General features: G+C 39.2%; 3 protein-coding genes across 4 annotated transcripts; 2 read left to right on the top strand and 1 right to left on the bottom strand.

Moving 5' to 3' along the window:
* The first annotated feature begins 1,586 nt into the window (after positions 1-1,586).
* Positions 1,587-5,691, top strand: LOC133706963 (uncharacterized). Of its 2 annotated transcripts, none has more exons than XM_062132517.1 (15): positions 1,587-1,788; positions 2,077-2,169; positions 2,304-2,415; positions 2,523-2,675; positions 3,007-3,111; positions 3,675-3,758; positions 3,834-3,949; positions 4,063-4,164; positions 4,255-4,368; positions 4,487-4,543; positions 4,622-4,688; positions 4,780-4,833; positions 4,935-5,009; positions 5,120-5,155; positions 5,334-5,691. In XM_062132517.1, exons 2-15 carry the CDS (start codon positions 2,150-2,152, stop codon positions 5,445-5,447), a joined length of 1,209 nt encoding a protein of 402 aa, XP_061988501.1. In that variant the 5' UTR covers positions 1,587-1,788; positions 2,077-2,149; the 3' UTR covers positions 5,448-5,691. The 2 variants fall into 2 exon arrangements, with proteins under 2 accessions (XP_061988501.1, XP_061988493.1); XM_062132509.1 differs by having other exon boundaries at positions 2,047-2,169.
* A 6,030-nt stretch (positions 5,692-11,721) lies between these two features.
* LOC133706956 (uncharacterized) lies at positions 11,722-14,818 on the bottom strand. Its single transcript, XM_062132504.1, has 9 exons — positions 13,899-14,818; positions 13,757-13,812; positions 13,593-13,675; positions 13,393-13,471; positions 13,019-13,129; positions 12,645-12,754; positions 12,341-12,424; positions 12,130-12,167; positions 11,722-12,001 (listed from the first exon to the last, which is right to left on the bottom strand). Exons 1-9 carry the CDS (start codon positions 14,794-14,796, stop codon positions 11,931-11,933), a joined length of 1,530 nt encoding a protein of 509 aa, XP_061988488.1. The 5' UTR covers positions 14,797-14,818; the 3' UTR covers positions 11,722-11,930.
* A 1,162-nt stretch (positions 14,819-15,980) lies between these two features.
* Positions 15,981-17,240, top strand: LOC133706946 (uncharacterized). The gene is made up of 2 exons (XM_062132499.1): positions 15,981-16,469; positions 16,774-17,240. The coding sequence occupies exons 1-2, from the start codon at positions 16,071-16,073 to the stop codon at positions 16,930-16,932; spliced, it is 558 nt and encodes a 185-aa protein (XP_061988483.1). The 5' UTR covers positions 15,981-16,070; the 3' UTR covers positions 16,933-17,240.
* The last annotated feature ends 344 nt before the right edge of the window (positions 17,241-17,584 follow it).

Raw genomic sequence — 17,584 nt, 5'->3', positions numbered from 1 at the left:
TTACCAGTGAGCTGCCCAGATGAAGAAGGAGACCAAATCAATTTGTCTTCAGCGGAAGCGGTGATAGAGATTGGAACCTTGCTGACAAGAGCACAATAAGTTTGGGAAGGGTCTTCTAAACATCTTCTAATAAGTCTTGAGAACCTCATTTTCTATACAAATTAGATTTTCGTTCAAAGTCAAAATTTTACTCATAATACTAATATGTCTCTACAATCAAAGTTTTCAAAAACTTCGATCAGTTCAATAATTTCACCATTAGTAAGACAGAGCTGAGAAAATCTAAAAAAAATCCGTTCGAGATTTTTGAAGTCCTTGACATAGTTTGACGTACACTATGGAGATGCTATGGGAGCACTCATCGCATTCCAAAATTTGTCGATATTTTTTTATACTGAAATTTTCCCTTGATAATCACAATTGGTAAAACATGATTTTTAATTTTAGTAGCTGTTTTAAGTAATTAACCAAGTGATCTTGCAACTCGGATAGCCATGTATAGAAATCACTCTGGCGCCTGTTGTGCTTTGAAAGCATAGTACCACGATTCATGCAGCCAACTCGATCAAATAGTTGGGACCAGGCTTTTTTCTAAATGTTGTAGAATTGCCCGAATTGTGACTGGATAATGATGGTCCGAATTAGACTTATGTAAATGGCACATTTGGCATTGTTCTTTCATATTTATACAGCTGCGAAAAAGCTAACTACGAGAAAACTGTGTAGTTGGCATGAGATATAGACTTGTGGCCACCTTCAGTAATAAAAGATTGAACATAGGTGGTCTTCATCATCATTCATCAACCTTCCATTTCCCTTGTTTACTGAAAGACTCAGCAGCCTTTTTTCCCAACATTCTCTAAATATGCCATATTCACCCTTTGGCTGAGATCGCAAAGGACGCCCTCATAGTTTTCTTCACTTCATACTTTGTCTTGAACTCCATGACTTTCATTTGCGGCCTTTAAATCTCCATTCTGATATACCTAGCTCAGCTCTCTTCGTCCATATTTTAATTTCTATGTTCATTAATGATACCTTAATTGTTCTCATTTTGCTGCCTACTCAACAAAACAATCGATCGATCGATTGCATTCTCCAACTCGACGTACGATCGTGTTTGTCTTTTCAGCTCATCAACATGCTTGGGGAAGTGATAAGGGATTGGTTTTCTAGCAAGAGCAAGGGATCGGGTAGGAAACTGAGAATTTGGGAACAGGTGAACATGCATGTAGCCCGCTAATGATATCATCAAGGTGTCAAGACGAATTCCGTTATTTCTCTTTCACTAAAACCTCTTCAACTTTTTACTCATTTCCAAACTGATTTTCAGTTCAACTTTTCCACTCTAAATTTTTGCAGTAGTTCCTTGAATTGTATTAAAAGTCGCATATTTTGTGTTTGAAGTTCAAAGAAATTGGGAGGCCTAGTGCCAAAATGGCATAAACGAAACAACAACAAAAAATGGCAAAAACGAAATTGGGCCAAAAATTGGCAAACAGTACCCTCCAAATTTCTGTTTCAACATCCATCGTCCACGTGGGTCCCACAACAAACCAACGGTGAGATCTCCATCTTCTTCCTTCAAAAATTTCTGCTTTGCCGTTAGAAGGCCAGAGCTCTAAGAAGTGACGACTCAAAGTTCCCCTGACTTTCTCGGAGTTCCATTCCTTCATTAATCTCGATCAATCCAGATTTCCAGAATCTCAGAGACTCAGTGGAAACGAATTTGGAAAGTCAACGCAGTCCACCACTTGGTCAAAAGATTGAAGCTTGAAGCATGACCTCGTACGTTTACTTCTCACTTACTGATTTCCTTCCAGTTTCTTTGAAAATCTAACTTCGTTTTCTTTGTATGAACAAACCCAAATTTAATTCAAGAAATTTACGCTTAATTCATTTTGCCCATTAATTTTATATGCAATTTTGCCAAGTACTTGCATAAAACAATGGATCAAACTAAGCTCAGCAGCTGAACAGTGTTGTGTAGTGTAATTAATTTGGGTTCACACAGTAGGGTTTAAGCCAAAGGTTTTATCTTTTCAGGGTTTTAAGCCAAAGGTTTGACCTTTTCAGGGTTTAAGACAAGGACTTCAACTAGGAGCTGATGATATCTGTGATTGTAGAGTCATAGAAACTTGACTGAAATATGGGCAGTCCCACACGCGTGTATGGAACTTCTAACTCTTCTTCTTTATTGTGTAATGTTTGTTATTGGGTGATCGTTGTATTCATGATCTTACAACAATATTGAAGGATCACTGTGGTTTGTGTGACATGGACCCTGTTTTGAGCCTTTGCAGTGGGAATATAAGAAAACCCAAAGAGAAAATGAGGTTTGTTGCGACGGCTTTTGTGGCGATTCTGTTTGGCTTCTTTCTAGGAGTGTCATTTCCAACTGTTTCGCTAACTAAGGTGCAAGGCTTTTGTTTGTTTTGAATAAGTTTCTGGTTTATTTGGTTCGGATCATAAGAAGACTGACACGGACTTTTGTTTTACCTTATGGTGCTTGGATCTTGTAGATGAATCTCCCATCCAGCCTTTTACCTTCCATTGATCTTTCATACATAGAGGACAAGTACTCGGGGTTCTCAACCCAAGCACTGGTGAATGCCTGGTCTTCTTTGAAGAGCAACAGAGATATCTCTGTAAAATACATCCCTAATGATGCAAAGGTATGGTCAGATGCAAGCCTTGTACTCTGCTGTGTTATTACTTTTCTAGTTCTCATGGTAATACTGAGCAGATTGCTTGTTACTGAAGAGGATTGTGGTAGTTCTTTGTAACACAGTTTCCTTGTAGTGTTTCGTAGGACAAAGTACCTACAATTGTATTGTGAGAAACATATAAACAAGTAGTACACTGGTATACTAGCACTATGCTACTAATGTTGCGTACTTTTGTTTCAAGATGTTCTGATGTTGTAATTGTAACTGAAAAATTGGCAGTGTCAATAGTCCTGACAATTGTGCTGACATTGACTACCATCCATTGATTATAATGCAGATTTGGGTTCCAACAAATCCTCCAGGGGCTGAAAGACTACCCCCTGGCATCGTAGAATCTGAGTCAGATCTATATCTTCGTCGATTATGGGGTCTGCCCAGTGAGGTGTGCATCTGCTATCATAACTTTACTATCAAAACATTTTTTGTGTTTATATTCCTCTTGTATAGAAAATCATTGAGCCCTACAACAGTTATTATTCCTATCATAATAACTGCATTGAGATGGGTTAGACAGTTAGATTTTACCAGGGAGTAAATAAAAAGAGTAATACTTTGTTTAGGCTTCAGGTTAAATTGAAAGTTCAAATATGAGCAAATTTCACATTAGAAAGGGAAGTTGGTAAAAATTAATAAGGGAATATAGATAGAAAATAATTGAATGGCATGCCAGACTGATTTATTAGAAAATAGGTTGCACTTTATTCAAACAAGAATAACTTCTCTTTTTTGACTGATGATGGAAAGAATACCTATATTGGTACTCACAATCCTCAACTTCCCTCCCTTCCTATCTTCCTCCTATAAGGAGGAGCAAGGTGGAGGTTTATAGTGACTGGCGAATACCCAGCTGGTTATTTTTGCCCTCCCTGTCTTTGACCGATGAGTAGATTTGTTTCAGATCTGTTCTCTAATCTGAACCTTTTCTTATGGAGGTGGCAATTGCAGGACTTAACCATCAAGCCAAAGTATCTTGTAACCTTTACTGTAGGCCTTGCTCAGAAACAAAATATAAATGCAGCAGTTAAAAAGGTTACTTCTCTCTAGAAATTCATTTGCAGTTCTTGCTTTCTTTTTCTTTCTCTTGCTAAATCTATGCTTGTACAGTTCTCAGAGAATTTCACAATTGTTTTATTTCACTATGATGGTCGGACAAGTGAATGGGATGAGTTTGAGTGGTCAAAGCGGGCTATCCATGTGAGCATTCGGAAGCAAACTAAATGGTTAGAAACGAATAACACATTTGTATATCTTAATTTTCATCCTAATTGCAATAGATTCTTGCTAAGCCCTGCAAAAGTTATGTTTTCTCATAAGGTTATCGAACTGCTTCCAGGTGGTATGCCAAGCGTTTTTTGCATCCTGACATTGTGGCATCCTATGAATACATATTTATTTGGGATGAGGATCTCGGTGTGGAGCACTTTAACGCAGAGGAGTGAGTTTTGAGTGTTCACTGTGCTGCTTTATTTGAAAACAACTTCTGGAATGAGATAGTGTATTCAGGCTATAATTTTCTTTGTACCAGATACATAAAACTAGTAAGGAAACATGGGTTGGAAATATCACAGCCTGGTTTAGAACCAAATAATGGGCTAACATGGCAGATGACAAAGCGGAGAGGTCATAGTGAAGTTCACATGTAAGCTTGCCAATTTTTCTTGCTCATTAATAATATTCTCTCCATATTTAGTTAACCAGATTCAATGATGGCTAAGCTAGTTGCTCGACCGCATGTTTTCTTGATCCTCTTCCTACAGGCAGACAGAGGAGAAACCTGGTTGGTGTAATGATCCGCATTTGCCGCCCTGTGCAGCGTATGTAACTATATCTTATCCTTCACCTTCTGGGAAATAGGTACTACTACATCTTACCATGAACTAACAAACCTGCAGGTTTGTAGAAATTATGGCGCCTGTGTTTTCTCGGGATGCATGGCGTTGTGTTTGGCATATGATTCAGGTATGTAATATTATTTTCTCTTTTCAAGATATCCCAAGTCCTTTAATGATTGCTCTAAGGCTACCATGAAAAACTCTTCCGTGATTTGCAGAATGACCTGGTCCATGGTTGGGGTCTGGATTTTGCTCTTAGACGCTGTGTAGAGGTTCAAACCATTTCTTTTTCTTCTCTTGTCATTCTGCCTTAGCTCCTTCTTGTTTGTGATTGTGATTTGGTCTTCCACCTTTTTTCTTTGCTTGGAAACAGCCTGCACATGAGAAAATAGGAGTTGTAGATGCACAGTGGATTGTCCATCAAGGTGTTCCTTCACTTGGAAACCAGGTAAACCCTAGTTTTTTACCTTAATTAGTGGCCCCAAACCAAAAATTCCTGATTGATATACTGATTTTATCTGTAATCAAATGTGATCATGACTTGCTGTTTTTGATCAGGGGCAAGCAGGGAGTGGGAGAGCGCCATGGGAAGGGGTATGTAACAATCTCTTTCCTTACTCCTTTTCTTCGTGTGTGCGTGCGCGGATATGCATAGGCAGAAACATGAACTCCTCATAATCAATATATACATAACCTTTGCATTTCCAGTGAATTTACTTTATCTCTCCAGATATAAGAAGAGCCTGAAAACTGTGAATTACTGTCGTGTCAGGTGAGGGAGAGGTGTAGAAGAGAATGGACTATGTTTCAAGCACGGATGGTTGGTGCAGAGAGAGCATATTTTGAAGAAATGGGAATTGATCCCCCAAATTCAACAGCACGTTAGGGGGTAGCCAAAACTGGCCAGAAGGAACTTGTAGAATTACCACCCGAGGAGTCTAGAGTAGTTGCAGCGTTACGTTCATTCAGTCTAGCTTTTATTGTAGCTTCATCAGTATACAGTAACAGCACCTTTTTTTTCCCCATTTTTTTATTTTTCTGGCTGTCATTTTCATGTGTTAGACTTGGGATAGTCGCATCTCATATCAATAGAATTAGAATCTTATCAATGGAAACAAGACTTTGTAACATGAATGATATTCAATTTGTGTACCAACAGATGTACCCAACACTATTAGTACCGCGTACCCTAAACGGTTATCTAGGTATATTGGGCAACACAATTTGGGTAATTGATAGGTGAGCCTTCACCATCAAGAAGTGCAGTCTTAAAACCCCAACTGCGGGGTTAGAAGAGGTAGAACTTCATAATAGAAGAAGAAAACAATAAAGGGATACCCGTCAAAACAAAGCCAGAAAATATGCATTTGTTTCCTTCTGCGATAAAACATGGCGAATAATAGTGTTCTAAGCTATGTGGGATTATGTAAATAGAAACACACATAACAGACTCAGAGAATTAAAAACACCCAAATATGCATGTAACATGTTTTTCTCCCATTCTTATCTCAACTTGAATGCAATATGCCTTCCTGATCATGTACTCAAACAATATTGATTTCTTAAATAATGAATAGTACATGACTTATAAAATGAACACTAGTACATTTCAGACTTAGACAAGGTGAAAGGAAAAAAAATAAAAATAAATGTTCTCTCCTTCTCTCTCTCTCTCGAGAAACCCTAAGGCCGCAGCCGACCTTGATTGGTTTGACTCTCGGTGGAGAGGTTTCCCGGCTACGTAGTGGTTGGGTAATTTGGATATGGAAGGGTGGCGGTGCTCCTCTTTCTTCTCCCCTACTTGGCGGCAGCGGCGATTGGCTTCGACGGTGTCCCATGATGGCAGTCAATTTGGCTGCGAAGACGCAAGCTTTCTTGTCGATTTTAAGCGGCGGTGGGCCTTTCGTTTTGGGCAAGGTCGGATGGGAACTCATTGTCGGTCGGGCTCAAGTCTATCTAGGTTCAGATCCGATCGGGGGCATCTTGGAGGTGATGGATGTTTGGGGTCGAGCAGGCGCTGATGGTGTGGGGCGTTGTCTCGGTGGCTGGGCTGGATTGGGATCGGGTTCCAGCCGAGGAACTGCTGTGGACAGGGCTGTGTTCATTAGACTTTGTGGGGAGGACGAAGATGATGGTGCGGCGACTCTGACGGCGGCGCAGCTGGTGGCTTTTGGCTGGAAAGACATGTGGGCTCAATGGGTTAGGCCTTTGGTTTACCCTACTCTTTGGGCCTGCATTTGGAGTGACTGGGCTTCTTGGGCCTAGAACTGGTCTGTGGGCTTCAACTTTGGGCTCACTGGTATGTGGGCTTCAACTGTGGGCTTCAACAGTAGTTCTTATAAATTAAGCAAAATAAGGATTCTGGACCAACATACCTGTGCGCAATTTTGTGCAATATGCCATAGGCCTGGGACTTTTGACCCGAAAACCCGCAGAACCGGCCCGAACCAGACCGGAACCGGCGGTTCGGTGCGGTTCCTATGAAGAAAAAGAAGGCAGTCTCATTGAAACCGAACCGATGTACAATATCCCGGTTCGGTCCGGTTCCCATGTTTTCGAAACCCATAAACCTGCAGAACCGACTGTAACGGTCAATATCTCCACTTGTCATCCTACCATTGGCCTAGAGTTAACGACTAAAACCTAAAATTCTACCCGCAGTCTCTCACTCTCTCACAGCTCCATTTCACTTCTTCAGATCTTCTTCTTCCTTGTTCAGTTCTTCTCGACAGCATCCCCAATTTGAAAACCCCAATCCTTCACGGCTTCACCCCGATTCGAAAACTCCAATCCCAAACCCCAACTTATTACTCCATCCGAGTTGATTCAATTCAATGCAAAAACCCCCAAATTCCCAGATTCAACAAGCCAATTGAAAACTCATTCCAGTCCAATGGCCTCTGAAGGCACTGATGATTCAGGAACTCAATCCAGTCACTCTACTAATTCAGTGACTGGATTGAGGAACTCAATCTAGAACACTGACTCTGAAGGCACTACTGATTCAGGAACTCAATCTAGAACACTGACACTGCAGATTGTTTCCTTCTTTGCTTGGACTTTGCAAAGAAGCCATGCAATCTGGTAGAAAACGAAGGGGTCATAATAACTAAATTTAAATGTCACCAGTTGGTGTCTCGTTCTACCTTCACACCAAAATCCCTCAAATCCATAAGACATACAATGCTATCACACTTGTATATTTTTGTTTTTGGTCACTCACTCGTTCATTTTTGTTCTAGCCTAGCCATTTTACTTCAACAAATTTCGATCAATTATTTTCTAAATCTATGGCTTCAAGTTGAACCTCAACCTCCATTAGTGCTTCTTGTTGTATCTCAACAAATTTATTCTCTTCAGCAACCAATCCACGATTTAGAAAAAATTGATCGAATTTTGTTGAAGCAAAAGGATTGGAGTATAATAAAAAATGAACGAGTGATTGAAAAAAAAAACAAAATGAACAAGTGCGATAACATTGCCTGTCTTCTGGATTTGAGGGATTTTGGTGTGAAGATAAAACATGACATTTGAATTTGAATTAGAGAATAGGAAAGAAAATTGCAAAAGAAGGTTAGTTTAGACATTTTACCTAAATAAATGTGAATTTAAAGAATAAAAATGAGAAAGGAACACCATTACTAAACTCATCCGGTACTTCTCAAAATAGTATCCAAAGCTTGCAAAATATCTCCGAACTACAAAAAAAAAAAAAAACAAAAGCTTATCTCAAATTCTGTAATTCTGCTGTGTTATTTTAGTCTGCAGAAGAACTGGGATTCTCTGTAATTTTACGCATGAATCCCAGTTCTTCTGCAGACTAAAATAACACAGCAGAATTACAGAATTTCACTATCTAAAACGGGAACACAAATAACATTAATTAAAAAAAGTGAATACAAACAGAAGATAAGAGGATACTACCATTTCATTTAGTAGGAAATCTAGCAGGTCTGGTATATCAGCCATCTACTAGATATCATAGTTAATAGCATCACAATCTATACTACTAAAATAAACTCAATAAAACAAATGGAACCATAAGTGCTACATCTAAACCCTAACATACCATCAGAAGAGCAGCAGTGTCTTCGGCAGCTTCAGACGAGATCACAGCAGGAGCCTCCTCGGAGGGAGTAAATGACGGCGGAGCCTCCTCCGAGCGATCCAGGGACGGCGGATTCTCTGTCATCCCTGTTCGACAGAGCAAGGATCTCGAGACTTGGGTCCCAACGATCCCGAGGCCACTAAAGGCAGCGCAGGTATTGATGCTACTGCATTGTACTCTATATAACTTTTTTTTATTTGCTGTTGTAGTAGAAGTATGTTTTTTACGGTTCCACCACACCCGTGCCTTATTGTTTCCTTTCCCTAAATCATTCATGGTCGCAAAAATGTGTACAGCTTTGCTTGAAGTTCTATTGATGCTTAATCAAGTTAACTGTGACAGGATCAGACACGCATGAATAATTATGTCGTAAAAATGTCTACAGCTTTGCTTGAGGTTCTGTTGATGCTTAATCAAGTTAACTGTGACAGGATCAGACACGCATGAGCCATTTTACTTCAACAAATTTCGATCAACTATTTTCTAAATCTATGGCTTCAAGTTGAACCTCAACCTCCATTAGTGCTTCTTGTTGTATCTCAACAAATTTATTCTCTTCAGCAACCAATCCACGATTTAGAAAAAATTGATCGAATTTTGTTGAAGCAAAAGGATTGGAGTATAAAAAAAATGAACGAGTGATTGAAAAAAAAACAAAAATGAACAAGTGCGATAACATTGCTTGTCTTCTGGATTTGAGGGATTTTGGTGTGAAGATAAAACATGACATTTGTATTTGTATTAGAGAATAGGAAAGAAAATTGCAAAAGAAGGTTAGTTTAGACATTTTACCTAAATAAATGTGAATTTAAAGAATAAAAATGAGAAAGGAACACCATTACTAAACTCATCCGGTACTTCTCAAAATAGTATCCAACGCTTGCAAAATATCTCCGAACTACAAAAAAAAAAAAAGCTTATCTCAAATTCCATACAAATTATATAAATTATATACTTGTATAAATTGATACCATTGAGCTCAAGTTATATATTTAATCAACCTTACAGTTATATGATTCTTACAGTTATATGATTCTTACCAAAAGTGCTAGCTAAATTTTCAGCCAAAGAAAAGTTCCAATTTCCTTGCAGGAAAGAACTCACCTAAGTATTACAGTAATAGATTCACACATAAGATGATAATGGTAACAGATTTATAAAAACACTACAATAAATAAAAGAGAAAATTGCTTATCTTTATCGTCAACTTCCTCAGTTGTTAATGAAATACAGATAACTAAACGACATGGATTTTACAATATCAACTTAGTATCATTAAAGTAAGATATCACAAGATGAGGTACAGAAGCATGAAGGACTAAGAACTATCTCACGAATCTATCTTACATGCATATCTGAAAATAAGCGAGACAATAATTAGTTCTTGTTATATTTATTGCACTAATCTACTACCAAAGTATTGCAAAACAAGAGTAGCAAGCCTAACCTCTCTTTTAGTGGATCGATTATATTAAGATTCAAGGGAAAAACTCGTAAATTTGTCTCACACCCCTTTGATGGAACAGAGAACATGTCTATACAGTTTCTAATAAAATCTTCACTTAGCAATACATCATCCCCTCCATTATCTGGTACTTCAGCTTCAGAGAGATAGAGAAGAAACTCGGAGACCAGAACATTACAAAAGAGCCATCCAACATTACAGGCACAAAAGATATCATCTTACTCACAATATCAGGTAAGGAGGATTTGCAAACTGGTCCATTTAAACTTACACAATAGTTTTCCCAATCAAATTTGCTGAAGTAATCCAAAAATCTGTAGAGGACCTACAAAACAGAAACACAATCAAGTGCTTGAGCTTCTGTATGATTTGAAAATATAAAACTCATAATTGATCTGCAAGTACTCACCATTAAAGGGCCATCTAGAGCAGAATGAAAAACATGGAATATACATGTAGGACTAATGTTTCCAAAGCAAGTGTTAAAATTAAACTATGATGGGCACCAAGAATACGACTCTCATAGTAGCATCATGCTTTTATCAGAATAAAGATGCATTTGAAAATATGATCTTTCCTAATACAACTTTTCCATGGTTGGGGTCTGATTTTGCTCTTAGACGCTTTGTAGAGGTTCAAACCATTTCTTTTTTTTCTCGTCATTCTGCCTTAGCTCCCACTTGTTTGTGATTGTGATTTGGTCTTCCACGTTTTCTTTGCTTGGAAACAGCCCGCACATGAGAAAATAGGAGTCATAGATGCACAGTGGATTGTCCGTCAAGGTGTTCCTTCACTTGGAAACCAGGTAAACCCTAGTTTTTTTCCTTAATTTAGTGGCCCCAAACCAAAAATTCTTGACTGATATACCGATTTTATCTGTAATCAAATGTGATCATGACTTGCTGTTTTTGATCAGAGGCAAGCAGGGAGTGGGAGATCGCCATGGGAAGGGGTATGTAACAATCTCTCTGTCCTTACTGCTTTTCTTCCTGTGTGTATGTGCGGATATGCATAGGCAGAAACATGAACTCCTCATAATCAATATTTACATAACCTTTGCATTTCTAGTGAATTTACATTATCTCTCCAGATATAAGAAGAGCCTGAAAACGGTGAATTACTTTCGTGTCAGGTGAGGGAGAGGTTGTAGAAGAGAATGGACTATGTTTCAAGCACGAACGGTTGGTGCAGAGGGAGCATATTTTGAAGAAATGGGAATTGATCCCCCAAATTCAACAGCACGTTAGGGGGTAGCCAAAACTGGCCAGAAGGAACTAGTAGAATTACCACTCGAGGAGTCTAGAGTAGTTGCAGCGTTACGTGCATTCAGTCTAGCTTTTATTGTAGCTTCATCAGTATACAGTAACAGTACTTTTTTTCTGGCTGTCATTTTCATGTGTTAGACTTGGATAGTCGCATCTCGTATCAATAGAACTAGAATCTTATCGATGGAAACAACACTAAGAGAAACACACACAAGAGACAGAGAAATAGAAACACCCAAATACATGACATGGTTTTCTCCCATTCTCATCTCAACTTGAATGCAATATGCCTTGACTATGTCTCAAACAGTTGCTGATCATGTACTCCAAGATATTGATTACTTAAATAATGAATAGTAAATGACTCATACAATGAACACTAATACATTTCAGATTTAGGCAGTTGAAAGGGGAAAAAAAATATCTAAACTTTATGATTGTGAGTTTTGAAAATTTGTTAGATCTTCTACGCCTTCCTCTTTGTAAAGCTTCAGAACTAGTAAGACAAAGAATCAGACTGAAATAGCTAAGCTAGAAATATGTTTTGGTAATTGCATCTTCCAGCTCTTTGAAGTCCCATGCATTATCTGCAGAATATTCCCCTGGGCAGTACAACAGAGAGTTTATTAGATGTTTGAACTTGTTGAATGGGCATAATTGCTTGACATAACGAATGAATGAATGAACAAAATCAATCAGCACTTCAAAGTCAAAGAATGAAAGCTCTTACCAATTGAATCTCTCCGAAGAGCAGTTAAATGAGCACAACTGCACATGGAGTTAAAAAATTGTCAAACTCAAAATCCAGACCAGGAATAATCTCAAAGAAATTTCACTTGACAGATAAGATACATAGGTTCCATCTTCTCTTCATCAACTATAGATAGCAAAAGCAAAGTGGGAGAAATCATAGTCAAGAATGACTTCTGAAAACTGAATACCTGCCGAGAGCTTTCCCCAAATCTGCACATAGAGACCTAATATATGTCCCTTTAGAGCAAGTAACCCGGAAAATCAAATTTTGTCTGCAAAAATAATATATATGTATATGGCTCAGAAGTCAGAAAATAAGAAATTAAACTTCTAGAGTAGAGACAGCTGACTTATAGCTTAGTAATTTTGACCTCTAATTCAGTTCTATCAGAAAGCACCCAATACAATGCAACCATCAAACATGATATTAGAATAACAAAATTATCTATTACAGAACACACACACACACACACACCAATTTAACTAGGTTACCTGTCATCTAAGCTGCGCTCAATGTCAAACTGATAGATTGATATCCGTCTGGGTGAGAGTTCAATGCTTTCTCCTCTTCTTGCCTTCTCATACATCTTTTCACCTCCAACCTGTTGCAAGGTAAAGAAACTTATGAACAAATAAATTATAAACCTAGACGATGACTGAGTTTGTACGTATCTATAGACATGTTAATGTAAATGTAGACAAAGACAAATAAATAGTATCCTGAGAGTCACTATGCCAAAGGCAAAAAGTTTTAAATGAAATATAAGAGTTTGAATCTGCCAATAATTCAGCTGAAATATGCCTGTGCTACATTTCTACTACTCCTGCACAGGGTCACAACTACATAGAAGAGAAGAAATGCTTACTTTGATGGCAGAAAACATTGGAGGTACTTGCCAGATCTCTCCACAAAAGGATGCAGCAGTTTTCTTTATATCTTCATCTTTGATATGCTCCCACGGCTCACGCTGAATGACCTGCATATTGGGTGATGCACAGAGAAATTTAGATCATATTTAAGTTGTACACTAAAAGAATTAAACATAAAGTCAACAACAGTAGTTCTTATAGAATAGGCCAAATAAGGTCATTCACCGGACAATATCAATGATATTGCAGAAAGTTATACAAAGGATTCAAGTGACAGGCCCTTTTCTAGTCTATAGGTTTAAACAAGCAACAGCACGCAGGTAACTTGAGAATAATGAAAAATCAGAGTATTAAGAAACGATGAACATACCGGTGAATCAGCATCCCAAGTTGAAGTAGCCTCCCCCAGACGGAAAACTCCACTGTAACCCTTGGTCATACCTTGATAGCTGCAATAACAGATATTTAAATATCTCTGGAAATGTCATCACTTCACAATATACAAACACTCTTTCTCATGTGGCTAACTAGCAATTTAACTATATAAACTGGCTGGCATTTAGTACTTACCTGTCTACAACCTTAGTAGCTTTACCAACACATACAATTAACAAACCAGTTGCCATCGGATCAAGCGTACCAGCATGCCCTACCTGAAATGCACCACAAAATAAGTCATAATGAACATTTTATATGCAAAAACATGTAAAAGCAAGAGCGAAATTAATGTCCACCTTCTTCACTTTGACTAGTCGCCGCAGCTTTCCACAGACTGTAAAAGACGTCCACCCTGTCTTGCAAATACAATTCCTATCTTTCCATCAGTTTCGAAACTTACAATCTACAATGTGAATTGATACAATGTATTACACTCACCTTTCGGTTTGTTCACCAAAACCACAGTCCCATACGGCCCGTCCCACCTGGGAGGAAGCTCGCTACTCCTTGTCAACAGATACGGCTCCCCCTCATTACTAACTTCTTCATTCGGCACTTTCTTCAAACACTTGAAAAACTCCTCCACCTTCTTCTCTGCAACATCCTTCGTCGCAGCAGCCGGTTCTCTCGATTCTCCCTCCCCCTTCCCCTCGAAAAACACCATTCCCTTATCATCATCGCCGCCATCTTTCTTGTTCCTACTCAGATTGCAATTCGTTGCACCGGGTTCGAGAAACGCTTTGTCCAGACACTGGTCGGGATAGTACTTCTTCTCCAGCTGGTACACCATCTTGTAATGCCTGTCCTTCTCCCATGGATACGCAAACGTATCGTAGAAGTAGAGCTCCTCCTCTCTCTTATGCAACGTGTTGAACTCCACCACCTCCGGCTTCAGCTCCACCAGCCTCTCCTCCTCCCGCCGCTTCTCCTCCTCCTCCTCCGAATCGCCGCCGTACATCCGCTTCCTCCGCTTGTTATAATACTTCCTCTTCTTCTTCTCCATCGGATCGAGCTTCTGGTCCAGCCAGTTGTCGAACCCCAATTCGTTGGGCTTTTCGGGGGAATCGGACTCCGACCCGGATGAGTCGGGTTTGGCGGCGCGGGAGGGGAGGCGGGGGCGGCGGTCGAGCGAGGACTGGGTGGGGCGGTTGATGATGAGGTCGTACTGGAGTGGGAATGGAGTGGAGGTGGTTGAAAACGACGGCGTATGGGAGGAGAGAAGGGGGTTGGTTCTGGTGCGGGTGAGGGTGAGGGTGAGGGTTGGTGGGTGTGGGAGAAGGCGGGAGAGTGTGGCGGGGCGAAGGAACAGAAGAGACAGAGAGACTGGTTTAGCCATTGGATTGGAAAAACCCAGCTGAGGACTCCGTCTCGTTTCTTCTATTTATTACTTCCAATTTCGAAATGTTGCACCGTGATTTCTTTTTAGTTTATGCCGATTTACCCATATCGTCAACTTATTAATAATAATTTGGGCTAATTTTTCCGTCAAGCTCACATCATATTCTAGGCCTGTAAAGGTCTTTTGATTCACTAAAATGCGGTATATAGATATGTTTGTGAAATATTAGATCAATAACGAGTCGTAGAACTGTAGAACATAAAAATAATTTTATTATAATAAGTACATTGCGTGAGTGTAAGTATAATGTAAAATTATGATGTAATAATTAAAATGATTTACTAAATGAATAAATCCGCAAAGATGAAAAAATAGAGTGCGATTTATAAGTCATTCGATGAATCGACTGATAACAAACTCGGGGCAATTCCACTATTGTATCAGCAACAATTATTGAAATTTGGGTGACTGTACAAATCTTAGATGGATGCTTGATGACCTTCAAGGCTTCAACTACCACTGAATAACTATTCGAGTATCATTCTAGTGTTCTGTGATATTTATTATAGCATACTTGACATCATTTAATGTTAGTTTTAAGCTTATTATCTTTATATAGAAGTTGAAGAAAATGACGTTCTCTTTGTATTAAACTTCCTCATTCGTACATGTAAACTAATGATCAACACAGTATATTTTAAGTCCTCATGCAAAAATCATTTGACAAAAATTATCCAAATTAGAAAGAATTTAGCCATTTCTTTTCCATATTCATCATTATTGAAGAACTATATTTGTATATAAATTAAACAACAAACAAACAGACTAAGCTTTTGTAAGAATAAATCTTTTAAGCGAAACTTAAACATATATTAAACAATTCCGATAAATGAGGGATAATACTTGACTAACCATAACCAATAACAAGAGGACACGTGTCCATTTAACAAGAATTATATTGTGGGATAATCTTTTTCACATTATTGTCAAACACCTTTAGGTGGTTATTAGACATGTGTTCTCTTGTTATTAGTTGTGATTAGCTTGGCTAACCATAGCTAGTTAGCTAAGTATTATCCATAAATGAGTTCTATTGCCAATTAATATGGAATGAAAATGTCCTCTTTTAAAAATACAAAGCGACACCGTATTGCAGGTCTAAAACTTTTAGTGGCATGTAGTCTTCACCTGAAACCAACTCGGGGCATCTCTCACTTTAAAACATTTCCTCGCTCTCAAATTTTTGAGGTTTTCCCGCTCGCGGCGCAATAATGGAGTCAACGTCATCCGCGGCCTGGCAAAACGACGACGTTTGGGAGCTCCGCCGCGACGACGACGGCTTCGTCTACAAGCGCAAGAAGAGGCGCCGCCTCGACGACGACCCCGCCCCACCGCCTCCGTCCTCCGCCGCAGATCTCCCGGACGACACCGAGGCCCGCCGGAGAGAGTGGAGGGAGAAGGCTCTGCTTAAGCTGAAGACTCAGTACACGGCCGAGATTGAGCACTGGGAGCTTTTATCGAACAGGCTGAAGGAAATGGAGGAGAAGACGAGTCAGATTCAGCGGCGGCGATTAGAGCAGCGAGAACGGGACCAAACGGCGTCGTTTGATGGTTCTGGCGTGGAGAGGAACCAGTGCTCGGAGTCGGTGCTGGACGAGCTGCTCTTGCAGGTAATTGAGGTTCTGTTTGTTTTCGAATTTCAATTGTGGCAGAATTTGAGAAATTGAAAAGAATTTGGGGATTAGGGTTTTGAAAATTCAGAAATTTATGCTCATTTGGGGCTTAGGGTTCTCTTGCATTTCACATTTCTCTGATTTACTTAAGCCTCTAACTGCCCTTAAAAGTTGAGTTAGCAACTAGAGAAAAGATTTGTGTCTTGGTGTATATGAATTTTTATACTGAACTGAAGAGAGCAAGAAGCTTGTTATAGACTTGTGAGCAAAATTGAATTGAAATCCTCTTTTTTTCGTGCAGGCCGAAGCTCAGGAATCGATCATTGCTGATGTTTCAAGTTTGTGTGACACGGTGGAAGCAATGTGTCGTACGGAAGAGGAAGATGTAGCTCAGTCTTTGATCGATCTTCCAATCTGGGGCTCACCACGCGAGCTCATGAGATCGCTTTGTGACGAGTGACAAGAGGTAGGGAAATATGAGAATAGTTTTCTTTGCTTATGATGTGATATAGTATGAGGGAGTTATGTAACTAACGACAAGATGATCAAGCTTAGAAAGTAGAGTAGCCTCTCAAGTCAGCACAGAGCAATGTGTTTTATTTGATTGAGCTTAGAACTATGCTGATTGCTGTGTGTATTTATTAGGTCTTGAGCTCTCTAGCAGTAGTGGTGGTGTGTTGTATATGTAAGATTGAGGTTCTGTTCTCCATTTTTTAGTTTCTATTTGTTCTTTCTTGTAATGATTACTTTCAGCTTCAGCTTGATGCATATTTAATCTTTTAAGATTACTATCACAATGTTAATAGAGATAGAGAGGGATCGTATTCTCCATCTTAGTTTGGTGAAAGCTTTTCATCCCCAGCGGCAGTGAGGAGCCCCATTCATATTGTCATAAAGCACGAAGACCCCCATTCATATAGTCATTTCGTGCTTTGACCCGACATAAAACTTGGGGTCTGCATTGTGTGGTTCACTCCAAATCTTAATACGATAGCTAACTTGACTCGAGATGGTCTGAAAATTCATTAGCTTATTTTTTTGAATCTAGAGGAGTTCTGTCACTTTACTCATTGCTGTCATGAATATGACACTGCTCTTTATAATTTTATGGT

Source organism: Rosa rugosa, chromosome 1 (assembly GCF_958449725.1).
Source record: "Rosa rugosa chromosome 1, drRosRugo1.1, whole genome shotgun sequence".
NCBI classification, from domain to species: domain Eukaryota; kingdom Viridiplantae; phylum Streptophyta; class Magnoliopsida; order Rosales; family Rosaceae; genus Rosa; species Rosa rugosa.
The sequence above is the reverse complement of the archived record's forward strand: the minus strand, read 5'-3'. Positions and strand labels throughout refer to the sequence as shown.

What these genes read in the sequence shown, in the direction of transcription:
- LOC133706956 (XM_062132504.1), bottom strand. Translation starts at nt 14,796, where the DNA reads ATGGCTAAACCAGTCTCTCTGTCTCTTCTGTTCCTTCGCCCCGCCACA. An exon ending in TTTGGTGAACAAACCGAAAG is followed by an intron (nt 13,813 to 13,898) that starts GTGAGTGTAATA and finishes TTTGCAAGACAG; the next exon opens with GGTGGACGTCTTTTACAGTC. An exon ending in GCTACTAAGGTTGTAGACAG is followed by an intron (nt 13,472 to 13,592) that starts GTAAGTACTAAA and finishes CTGTTATTGCAG; the next exon opens with CTATCAAGGTATGACCAAGG.
- LOC133706963 (XM_062132517.1), top strand. Translation starts at nt 2,150, where the DNA reads ATGGGCAGTCCCACACGCGT. An exon ending in ACATCCCTAATGATGCAAAG is followed by an intron (nt 2,676 to 3,006) that starts GTATGGTCAGAT and finishes ATTATAATGCAG; the next exon opens with ATTTGGGTTCCAACAAATCC. An exon ending in TAAATGCAGCAGTTAAAAAG is followed by an intron (nt 3,759 to 3,833) that starts GTTACTTCTCTC and finishes ATGCTTGTACAG; the next exon opens with TTCTCAGAGAATTTCACAAT.
- LOC133706946 (XM_062132499.1), top strand. Translation starts at nt 16,071, where the DNA reads ATGGAGTCAACGTCATCCGCGGCCTGGCAAAACGACGACGTTTGGGAG. An exon ending in TGGACGAGCTGCTCTTGCAG is followed by an intron (nt 16,470 to 16,773) that starts GTAATTGAGGTT and finishes TTTTTCGTGCAG; the next exon opens with GCCGAAGCTCAGGAATCGAT.